Raw genomic sequence first — 12,116 nt, 5'->3', positions numbered from 1 at the left:
TTTGTAAAAAAAAAAAAAAATTAATTAATTAATTATTTAAATACAAATACTTACAACTTGTGCGGTTTATTTAGCTGCGGCGACCCCTGATTAATATAGGGACTTAGCCGTAAAGAAACGAATGAATAATTACAACTTGTTAAAAAATGACCAAGTAAACACATCAATAAGCACATACATGCACTATTATAATGAGGGCCCTCACATGACGATGATCATGAGGTCAGGCCATGGCTCTAATTAAAGATTTTTTTTTTAATAGAATTAAAGATGGCAACAATGTGGCTCAGTGGTTAGCACTGTCACCTCACAGCAAGAAGGTGGCTGGTTTGATTCCCAGCTGGGTCAGTTGGCATTTCTTTGTGGTGTTTGTATGTTCTCCCCGTAATGGTGTGGGTTTTTCCGAGTGCTCCGGTTTTCTCCACAGTCCAAAGATGTGGTATAGGTGAATTAAATAAACTAAATTAGATGTATTTTATGTGTCTGAATTAATGATGTTTGCCAGTAATCACTGGGTTACGGCTAGAAGAGCTGTGTTAAACATATGATGGATAATGTTGGCGGTTCATTCTGCTGTGGCGACTCCTGATGAATAAAGAGACTAAGCCGAAGGAAAATTAATGAATGGATTGAATAGTTACAGATTGAAAGCCCTTGCCTCAGACTAACAATCAGAGAGTTTCTCAAGAGAACTACAAATCCCACAAACATCTCAATCCAGCATCATTTCCGGGTTTTGGTTACCTAGAAACCAAGCAAACCATTGTACAGGAGCGTAGATGGATGGAAAATCCACCGAAATTCCACATGCTTTGCAGAAGAGATCTAATATACAGTTCTTTGAGGAAAAGACAACGCTAAAATTACCCTAAGTCATTGCAACCGAAAAACACCGTTAGCATCCGATTAAAGCGAGACAAATCGGCCCAAAACGCTGCGGCAGGCTAGCAGGCTAAGCTAGCAAAGATGTTTATATACCTCAGCAAGAAGGTACTGTAAGCGTGACATACTGCATCAGTTGTTTTCGTCGTTATTTGAACATATTCTCTCACATTCAATACATGAACTCAGATTTTTGTTGGACATTAGCTGTTGTTTTTCATTTAAAAAATCGTTTTTGCAGATAATGTCTAGGTAATGCTGTATTTGCACAAATTACCTGTTGCATGTTGTTTCCTCAGATTGCGATTCCAAACAATACGGTTTTAAAGTGTGTGTCTTGGAATAAAGACCAAGGTTTCATCGCCTGTGGAGGAGAAGATGGACTTTTAAAAGTGCTCAAACTCGAGACTTACACAGGTGGAAACTTCTAACTACTAGTATTTTTGTTATATAGCCAGACACAGCCATCTGAATATTGCACTTCTACGTGTTTAGCATAGAAATTTTTAAGGAAATCCATCAGTAATGTTTTATTTTCTCAGATGATGCCAAACTGAAAGGTTTGGCTGCTCCTAGCAACCTCTCCATGAATCAGACACTGGAGGGTCACAGCGGTAAGAAAAAAGAGATTTGTGATATCAGTTTGATTTCTGTGCAGTTTCTAAACTTTGATTTGGCTATGCAGGTGCAGTACAGGTTGTGACGTGGAACGAGCAGTATCAGAAACTTACAACCAGTGATCAAAATGGCCTCATCATTGTCTGGATGCTTTACAAAGGTGCACATTCCCATAAATAATAATCTAGAAAAGAATGAATTAAATGCCATTCAAAATATGTGAGACTTTCTTTTTTTTTTTTTTTTTTTTGGAACAATATAAGAAGATATTTAGAGAAATGTTTTCTCAGTTGTCCTAATTGTACCTTTTATTTTTTTCCACACAAAAGCAGTTGTTAAAGATGACTTCATCATGTTCAATATAGAAGTGAATAATTACCAGCATTATCAGCAACTTTTTTATTATTATTAAAAAGATGCAAAAGTATTACAGAATATTGCAAATTGTAAGTCTTGTAAGTTTGACATATGGCCTGACACATAACATAACATAACATAACATAACAACATAACATAGGTGTCAGTGGAAAGTGTTATTTTTAACAACAATGCAGACTTCCATTCCATGAGACTATTAATTTTGCAGTTCAGTCTGAATTTTTTAGTTAACACTTAATCAAAATATGCAACAAAAAAAAAAAGTGTGTAGATTGTTTTAAATTTTTGTTTTTGTTCGAACTCTATTCTATACCTGGCTGAAAAAAAAAAGTTAAAATTACTTTTCTTTTTTTATGGAATTTTTAATAATATACCTTTTTGTAATATACTTACTGTAATAAACAAATATGTATTTATAGGTGTGCATTTTAACATCTTACATATCAAATATGCGCTCCAAGCCTTTTCTTGATTGAGACATGTCGAATTCTTCTTTTATCATTTGCAGGGATTCCAAATAGCTTTTATCTGTTTTATCTATTATTTTCTGTTAAGCTGCTTCTGACCATGACCTGTCCACACTAAATGGTTATAAGAGACATGTTTATATACAGGGATTCAAGGGAGTATATACAACAGCCTTATTCTCTTATGTAAGGAGAGATATCCAAGGAGAGATAAGTATTATACTTGGAGGGGAAATATGCTTTGTGCATTATACAGCTTGACGCATCAGAATCGGTACTCCGTATCAGCCGATTGTCATGACAAGGAATCGGTTCTTGGTATCGGCTGCAAAAATCCTGATCGGAGCATCCCTACTCTACTTTAAAAGCTTAATGTTGGTTGCTATTAACTGCTAATACATTGAATAAAATCTTCTGTTTTCTGAAAAAAGAACATATGACATTAGAATGAAATCAGGGTGATGATAAAACAGTAATTTTTGGCTTATCTGCCTCTTTATTAATGTGCAGCTCTGTGTTTACTTTACAAATATTGACAAACAGGTTCATGGTATGAGGAAATGATCAATAACAGGAATAAGTCTGTGGTGAGGAGCATGAGCTGGAATGCTGATGGTCTGAAGATCTGCATTGTGTATGAGGACGGTGCTGTGATTGTGGGCTCAGTGGATGGTAAACATTAATATAATCTTACTAATAGCAATACTATATATTTTTTTCCCAATTTGATTTATGTCAATTGATTGTATTATTGTATTTTAATGGAAGCAAAGCCATTCAGATGTAAATATGTAAATTTTTGTGTGATTTATTTATTTTATTTTTTTTAAGAAATATATATGTAATTATAACTTTGTTTTCTCACAGGCAACAGGATCTGGGGTAAAGAACTGAAGGGGACTCAGTTGGCACACGTGGCCTGGTCTCCAGACAGTAAGATCCTGCTGTTTGGCATGGCCAATGGAGAGATCCACATCTATGACAACCAGGGGAACTTCATAGTGAGTGCTGAGATGCTAGAAACACTACTTGTTTTTGTTGTCGTCATCATTGTCATTATTATATATCTTGATGTCATTCTTGATGAGTCATTGAAACTAGACAAACATATTAGTTTGGTTATTGGCTCCAATTTTTATCAACTCTGTTTGCTGTCTAAAGTCAAACATTTCTTATACTCCACCACACTAGAGATGGCTGACCATGCATTTATTACGTCACGGTTAGACTACTGCAATGCACTTTACTGTGGCATCTCAAAATCAAAAACTTCTCATCTTTAGTTGATTAAAAATGCTGCTTCTAGTGCTAGATTTATTTGTAATAGCAGGAAATATGACCACATTACACCTCTTTTAAGGGGCCTCCATTGGTTGCCCATCCATTTCAGAATTGTTCTTAAAGTACTTTTACTGGTACACTGAAAAAAATGTTGCATGCAGAACTGTTGCAAACAATTTATTTGTGTTGAATATAAACAAACAAATTAAGTTTAATAATGTTCAACTTAATTTGTTTGTTTAAATTCAACACAAATTGTTTACAACCACCTTACGTAAAAAAATTGAGTCATCTCTGAATAATTTTTTTCAGTGTATATAAATTCCTTCATAATCTAGCCCCAACCTATGTCTTAGAGCTGTTCTATTCTTACACTCTGGTAAGATCTCTCAAAGTGATCAAAATCTTCTTTTAGTTCCTCAGTCCAGACTGAAACATAGAGTGGACAGAGCTTTCTTAATGGCAGGTCCGCAGCTATAGAACACTTTGCCCCTTGAGATTAGAATGGCTCAATCTCTATCTATTTTAAATCACTACTAAAAACGTTCCTGTTCAGCTTGGCCTTGTAATATTACTTTAATAGTCTTTTTTACTGCTTCATTCTTAAATGTATTCAGTTGTTTTTCTTGGTTTATTTTTGTTTTTATAATCTGTCTCTTTATTTGACTTATGTACAACACTTTGGTCAGTTATGTGGTTTTTTTTTTTTAAATGTGCTTCATAAATAAATGAACTTGAACTTATGTTTCTGCCCAGATGAAAATGAGCATGAGTTGCTTGGCGAATGTGACTGGTGCTCTCAGTATAGCAGGTATCCACTGGTACCCGGGTACAGAGGGTTATCTGGAGCCAGAGTGTCCCTGTCTGGCTGTTTGCTTTACTAATGGCCACTGCCAAGTAATGCGGCATGAAAGCGATGACAGTGAGTGTTTTTTGTCCATGCTAATTGGCTTACAATGCATTCTAATACAGATCTGAGTATAAAAAGAGAAGGAGATAATAAACATGAAGTTATTAATTGTGTGTAGGTCCTGTGATCATCGAGACAGGTATGTGGAATGTGGCCAGTATCCAGTGGAATCATTGTGGCAGTGTTCTGGCTATAGCAGGATCACTCAGAAACAGTGGAGCAGAGAAAGAAATGAATGTTGTTCACTTCTACACACCATTTGGAGAGGTGAGAACTTAGCTGATAATCAATAAACCGTAATATCCTCGAGCACAGGGTTCCCTCCTGTTAGAAGGGCGAGAGGGGAGTTCGAGCTCAGGTAGGTCTCGAGAACTCCCCTACTTGTTGCCATGTGAGAAGTGTAACTAAGGTTGTCTTGGGTGATAACTTGGTTTAGTCGATTGCTATGGTGTATGTTTTTGGACGGTGGGAGGAAACCGGGAAACCAGAGGAAACCCACATGTACACTGGGAGAACATGAAAACTCCACACAGAAACACCAACTGGCCTGATAGGAGGTTAGACCAGTGGTTTTCTTGCTGTGAGGCAACAGTGCTAGCCACTGGGCCACCGTGTCGCCCCATCGAAGAAGAAAAAAAAAAGAGGGGGGGAGCTTTGAGATGAAGATAACTGCAGTGAAAAACTATGGTTATTTATTATGCTTCCGTAATCATCTAATACGGCAGATAACGGAACTAATGAGGTGCCAGCTGTGTTGATAATAAGCACGTGCTCCTTGAAAATAGTTTAGAAACAAACCACACTTTGAAAAAGTCTGTAAGAAATGTCTTTATTAGCTATTTATTTATATTATGGCAAATACATTTTCAGCAGCATTTTCTCCAGTCACACACTCCTTCATCAAATATTCTGATAAGTTGAATTGACGCTCAAATAAAATCTCTTATTTATTCATTCATATATTTTCATTTCATTTTTTCATCAGGAGTCGTCACAGCGGAATGAACCGCCAACTTATCCAGCATATGTTTTAAACAGCGGATGCCCTTCCATCTGCAACCCAGTACTGGGAAACATCCATACACACTCATTCACACACATACACTACGGCCAATTTAGTTTATTCAATTCGCCTATAGCGCATGTCTTTGGACTTGTGGGGGAAACCGGAGCCCCCGGAGGAAACCCACGCGAACATGGGGAGAACATGCAAACTCCATACAGAAACACCAACTGACCCAGCCGTGACTTGGACTAGCAATCTTCTTGCTGTGAGGTGACAGTGCTTACCACTGAGCCACTGTGTTGCCCAAAATATTGTTTCCATAAAAACAATGCTTTAAATAGAAAGTTGATAAGAACAGCGTTTATTTCTACTCATCTGTACTGACACTTTTAGCCTAAATAAATAAATAAATATTTTTTCTAACACTAAATGTTAACCATAGTGTTCCTGTTGATGTCATCATTTCTCTAGCACTTGCGGACATTGAAGGTTCCAGGCAAGCAGATGACTGCTGTATCATGGGAGGGTGGAGGACTCCGAATCGGCCTAGCTGTAGATTCCTACATTTACTTTGCCAACATTCGGCCAGATTACAAGGTAAAACAGATGTAAAGTTCTATTTTTAAAACTGGCTAGTGTCTCTGAGCTTACATCCTACTCTGTTTCTATAGTGGGGTTACTGCAGTAACACAGTGGTGTATGCATACACAAGACCTGATAGACTGGAGTACAGTGTGGTTTTCTGGGACACTAAGAATAACGAAAGGTTTGTCAAGTACGTTAAGAGTCTCATGTCCATTACCACCTGTGGAGATTTTTGCATCCTGGCCACCAAAGCAGATGACACACATCCACAGGTACTTAAACAGGGCTCTGTTAAAAGGATAGTTCACCCAAAAATGAAAATAATGTCATCATTTACAGGTTTCAAGCCTTTTTGAGTTCCTTTCTTCTGTTAAAACACAAAAGAATATAGTTTGAAAAATGCTGGAAACCTGTAACCATTGACTTCCATACTATTTGTTTTTCCTACCATGGAAGTGAATAGTTACAGGTTTTCAGCTTTCTTCAAAATATGTTCTTTTGTGTTCAACAGAAGAATGAAATTCATAAAGATATGAAACCACTGGAGGGTAAGTAAATAGTGAGTGAATTGTCTTTTTGGGTGATCTATCCAACTATTTTTTTTTATGACCAAATGCTTAGTTTCTGTTAGAATATTGCTTTACCATTTTGATTCTCTCTGTTGTCATATATTTGTAAATAGGAGGACACTGAAGCTGAGGCTGGATCAGCAATGGTAAAGATACCTCTTAACTCCAAATGTAGTCAAAGCTCTGAAAAGTGATACCAAATACACATTGATCATTGCCAGGATAAAGATTCTTTCAAAATGTTAAACAAATTAGAAAACCTAATCATACATACTGTACAAATGACTGTACCATGATGTTTTGAAAAGTAAGGACTAAATGACTCATTTTAAGAGCTACATTCAGATAAACAGAGGACAGTGGACAGTAGACCGACATAATATTTGAATGCAAAATTTCATACAATTTTGAGAAAGCTGTTCTTAAGTGCAAGATGCAACCACTTTACCACAGGCATTTAATGAGCTGTCCAATCAAAACACTTCAAAGGATCGGTCAAAGAGGAGAAAGGTATTCTGCAAATGAAGCTTCTCAGATATTACCTTGATGCTGAACAGTGAAGTGTGCTCATGCAGTAAAGAGATGCCTGTCTTTCCTCTGTCCACAGTATGTTCTGGTGTTGTGTAACTCCATAGGAACTCCACAGGACTCCAAATATATTGACATTGGTGAGTAAAGAAATACCAAACACACCAAATTCTGTGATTCTGTATTTTCCATTTCAGAAATAAAACTCCAGTCCAAACGTATAGTTTAATATAAAAATGGATTCTTTTCACTTCACCACTCTTGGTTTCTCAGCAGCAGATCTCATCATATTTGGGTAAACTTAGAGCGCAGAGAATGGGAGAGTACAACAATTTTTTTTTTTACAATCCTGTTTTCTCAAATAATAAAAGAAAAACTCAATGATAGTGTTATCAAGACATTTAGAATAAGAAAATTGTATGACAGCCAGAAAAAAGAACAACCTTAAATTTACTATCCTGCCCATAGACGCTGCATCACAAACACCTTGCATATGTAGTAATTTATTTTTTGTAATTTAATGCAAAGATGATATAACATAATTAAATGCAGATAAATGTACATACGTAAAAATACATACTTTGATTGATTAAAGATGCTGGTGATGACCGTTAAATGCATTATAACAGTCTTGTGAATGGTGAGAAAGACCCTAATTTATTAACGGTAAAGTTTCCTATGCCGAAAGCGATATTTAGATTCATACTGTATTTAAACATGTACTACGCTCTTTTTTTGCCCCTGTCACTAACAAACTAAACAGAACTAGAATAACAGTGGTAAGAAAACATCTAATAAAAGCAGTGTGGATGTTTGCAAAAGTTTTACAGTTCAATTAATTTACTTCCATTTATATTCAATATATTGCTTTAAAGCTGGCTTTTACAATAATGTCAACATCTTTTTCTATTAAAATTGCAACATCAATTTCTACTATAGAGCAGCTCTCCAGTGAGTTCATGTTTTTACTTTCGTTTAACCTCTGAGACTAAACAGAAATGTTTTTTAATCCTTTTTTTACTGTTCATGGTGATATTAGCACTATATTGAGGGTTATTTAACATGTATTTAATTTACAAATTTTTTCTTTATGATATGCTGACTGCTTGTGTTTGTAATAATGAAAGCCTTACTGTTTGATGGAACGCCGGCATACATGGTGTGAAAGCTGCGGTGGGACTCTTTTCCTCGTACTCTCACAGGCAACCTGCTAAATTCCTCTCCTGGTTGGGAGAGCAGATCTTTTGTAGGACCTGCCGCTCAGTCCAGTCTCTCTGTGAACAGATCACCGAGTCTGAACAGCAGCACACAACACAATCATGTTTCATTTTTTTTCAGAGAAATTTGATTGTTTGACATTGTCCCTAAATTGTCATATTCTCCTCTTACTCATTTTCTAATGTGTGCAATGAATTACATTCTAGATGTTCTTTCACAAAGATCTTTTTTTTCCCCCGTTACAGACCCCCTCTTCGTAACCATGACAAAGACACACGTGATTGCTGCTTCTCGGGAGGCATTTTACATTTGGCAGTATCGTGTTGCAAAAAAACTCACCGCTCTTGAAATCAACCAGGTCACCAAGACAAGAAAAGAAGGCCGGGAGAGGTGAGAGGTTTTTGTCAGATTGTTTTTTGAGTGCTTATTGTGCTACACTGATTATGAAAGTGGTAGTGGAACATAACAGCTTCGAAGAAAATGACACTGCCATTCAAAACTTTGAGGTTTGGTAAGAAGTATTTGAAAGAAACCTAAATAATTTTTTTACTTATGATAGCTAATATCTTACATTACCAAAGGAGAAAGAAAAAAAAACGTGAACAAGAACAGCAGGGTATATAACACATGTCATTATTTTGCCAAGTACAATGCGATCCTAGATTAATATCTATGTTGATCCTGGAACATCATTTTTGTTCAAAAATGTAATTCGTACCTTTTCCCCACTGACCCTATTTTGCATAACACACTTGTATAAAATGCAGTAGTATTGTTTTGTATTTCTATGTACCTCAGATATCTCAGTCTCTTTTTTAAAAAGTCACTGCAGTTGAAGTTGTAGAGCATGTTTTGTCCATATCTCAGACTCGGTGGCTCAAGAGAAGTTGCAGATCTGTGTAAATATGCAAGCTTTCATCAGATGAAGTATTGGTTTTATTATTGCGTAGAGTCTGTGGGCAGGTCTGTCTGCCTGCCTGTCTGTCTATCGATGTGGTGTGAGGGGGTGCTCGCTTATGGCAGCAATAGTGAAAAGTTCCACTGATAGCTGTTTGAGGAAACACAGACCAGGACTGAACCCAGTGTTCTGTTTCCCTTCCATGTTTTAGAGAAGCAGTAACCCTCTTTTTCTTTCTTCACAGTGCCTCTTTTCACTTTGTCTTGCTGACTCTTTTCCCTAGGGTTTATCACATCGATGACAGTCCAAGCGGAACATCAGATGGGACACTGAACTTTGCCAAAGCCTTCACAGTGAGTACACTCATCACGCACACACACTCTCACCTGTGGCTCTCTCAACCTCCCGTGAGAGGATTAGTGGGAAAAGTGTCATAAAACACTGCTCTGCTTTACCAGTTTATGGATTATTTTAAGCTTGTGCTGTGTTTTAACTTGATCTGCTTAATCTTTTTGTGACAAAGACACACTAAACGGGATCATGTATGCGTTTTAAACAATTGTGCACATCACATCAGCTGTTAGTGCGAGTGATCATCCTCTCATTCGGTATTCCCCTGCTTTCTTTTGCTCACGTGAACACTATTCATTTTATCCGTCGTGCTGATTTTCGATTGTAAGATTGTATTTGCATGCATATTGGGCCATCTTTAATGTCTAACCTTACTTTTAAGAAAACTGCAATTTAAAAATAGTTTTCAACCATAATTTTCAAATACACATTATACATATACACACATAATACATTCTATCCATGATACACTCATGTCAGGGTCTGGGATAGAACCCAGGTCTTTGGCATATACACACGTGATACACTCTACATATACATTCTATACATATGCACATTCTATACATATACACACATGATACACTCTATACATATGCACTTATGGTACACTCTATACATATGCACACGATATACTCCATGATGCACTCCATACATATGCACACATAATACATTCTATACATCACATGGTACACTCTATACATATGCACACATAATACATTCTATACATATACACACATACACTCTACATATACATTCTATACATATGCACACTCTATACATATACACACATGATACACTCTATACATATACACTTATGGTACACTCTATACATATGCACACGATACACTCCATGATGCACTCCATACATATGCACACATAATACATTCTATACATATACACACATGGTACACTCTATACATATGCACACAATACACTCCATACATATGCATACATGATGCAGTCTATACATATACACACTATATACATATGCACACATGATACACTCTATACATATGCACACTTCATACTCGATACACTTGTGTTAGGGTCACACGATACACTCCATACATGATACACTCTATACATATGCACACATGATATACTCCATACTAGGGATGCCACGGTTCTCAATATAATATTGAGCCGTACGGTACGACCGCCACAGTTCAGTATGTGCTTATGAATTGCGGTTATCTCGGTTTTGCGTTTAAATAATTTAAGTGCGTTTTATATCCCCCCGAATTGACTGTGCCTCTAAATCCATGAGCTGAGTGAAGGAAACTCCTATATATTTATATATATTGGAGTAATAATGTCCCCCAAATAGCAACAATCCCTCGCTGAATCTACCCAACTGGTTCCGAGAGACACATAAAAATAACAAAGTCAGTGCGGGTGTTTATTGCAAAAGATTTGCTGCCGTTTTCGGTGATAGGAGATGTGGGCTTTTGTCATTTTATAAAAGCACTCAATCTGCTTCACAGACTACAGTCTCGCATTTTTCAGCACCGAGATAGTTAAGATGGTTTATTTATATTTACTTAAGTACAATTATGTTTATTTGAAATCTATATCAACTTAACATGTATATTTTCAAAGTGTAGGATTTTATGTGTTCCCCAGTTTGTACATGGGCTACCAGCAGCTGTGAGATTTCAGTATTAATTTTTTTATACAATACACTAGGAACTAGTGTTCTTTTTCTGGCTTTTAAGTAAAACAAAATGAGTATTGCAATAAATAGTTTTTATTTTTTTCTCCTTAACCTCTTACTGTTCCTATTGCCTCATAGAATAAAAAAAACACACACACATGTCAAGCCATGAGAACCAAACCAAAAACCGTGTTAAAAAACCGAGGTATGTATTGAACCGTGAGCTAAATATATTGTTGCATCCCTACTCCATACATATACATATGCACACATGATAAACTCGATACATATACATTCCATATCTATGCACACATGATACACTCTATACATGTACACACATTACACTCCATATATATGCACGCATTCCATTCCATACATATACACACATGGTAAACTCTATTCATTATACACTGATGTCAGGGTCTGGGATAGAACGCGGGTCTCTGGCGTAGAAAGGTAAATAACAATTCCACTAAGCTATTGGGAGTTGAAGAACCTCTTGACACTTTATACATATACACACGATACATATAGACACTCATGATACACTACATATATATGCACTCAAGATACACTCTATACATATACACTCTTCAAATATATTCCATACATATGCACGCATGATACACTCCGTGCATATACACAATCCATACGATGCACTCTATACATATAGACACTCATGATACACTCTATACATATATACTCTACAAATACATTCCATACATATGCACACATGATACATTCTCTTTTTCAGTTCATTCAATTTGCTTT

At 36.4% G+C, this 12,116-nt stretch overlaps 1 protein-coding gene across 3 annotated transcripts in view; it reads left to right on the top strand.

Annotated features, from left to right (window-relative positions):
• Positions 1-738: 738 nt before the first annotated feature.
• wdr35 (WD repeat domain 35) overlaps positions 739-12,116 on the top strand; it is a 48,074-nt gene continuing 36,696 nt past the window's right edge. The window contains exons 1-15 of one of the 3 annotated variants that reach the window (NM_001145589.1): positions 739-990; positions 1,182-1,299; positions 1,425-1,496; positions 1,568-1,660; positions 2,889-3,017; positions 3,213-3,346; positions 4,383-4,548; positions 4,655-4,803; positions 6,014-6,139; positions 6,214-6,399; positions 6,810-6,842; positions 7,150-7,206; positions 7,304-7,364; positions 8,688-8,832; positions 9,624-9,693. In NM_001145589.1, the coding sequence (NP_001139061.1) occupies positions 967-990; positions 1,182-1,299; positions 1,425-1,496; positions 1,568-1,660; positions 2,889-3,017; positions 3,213-3,346; positions 4,383-4,548; positions 4,655-4,803; positions 6,014-6,139; positions 6,214-6,399; positions 6,810-6,842; positions 7,150-7,206; positions 7,304-7,364; positions 8,688-8,832; positions 9,624-9,693 (1,563 nt within the window). In that variant the 5' untranslated portion in view covers positions 739-966. The remainder of the gene's footprint in view (positions 991-1,181; positions 1,300-1,424; positions 1,497-1,567; positions 1,661-2,888; positions 3,018-3,212; positions 3,347-4,382; positions 4,549-4,654; positions 4,804-6,013; positions 6,140-6,213; positions 6,400-6,809; positions 6,843-7,149; positions 7,207-7,303; positions 7,365-8,687; positions 8,833-9,623; positions 9,694-12,116) is intronic. The other 2 variants (XR_012388635.1, XM_021480623.3) reach the window with 2 other exon arrangements.

Source organism: Danio rerio, chromosome 13, assembly GCF_049306965.1.
Source record: "Danio rerio strain Tuebingen ecotype United States chromosome 13, GRCz12tu, whole genome shotgun sequence".
Lineage (NCBI taxonomy): Eukaryota > Metazoa > Chordata > Actinopteri > Cypriniformes > Danionidae > Danio > Danio rerio.
This window is presented reverse-complemented; position numbering and strand designations above follow the sequence as displayed.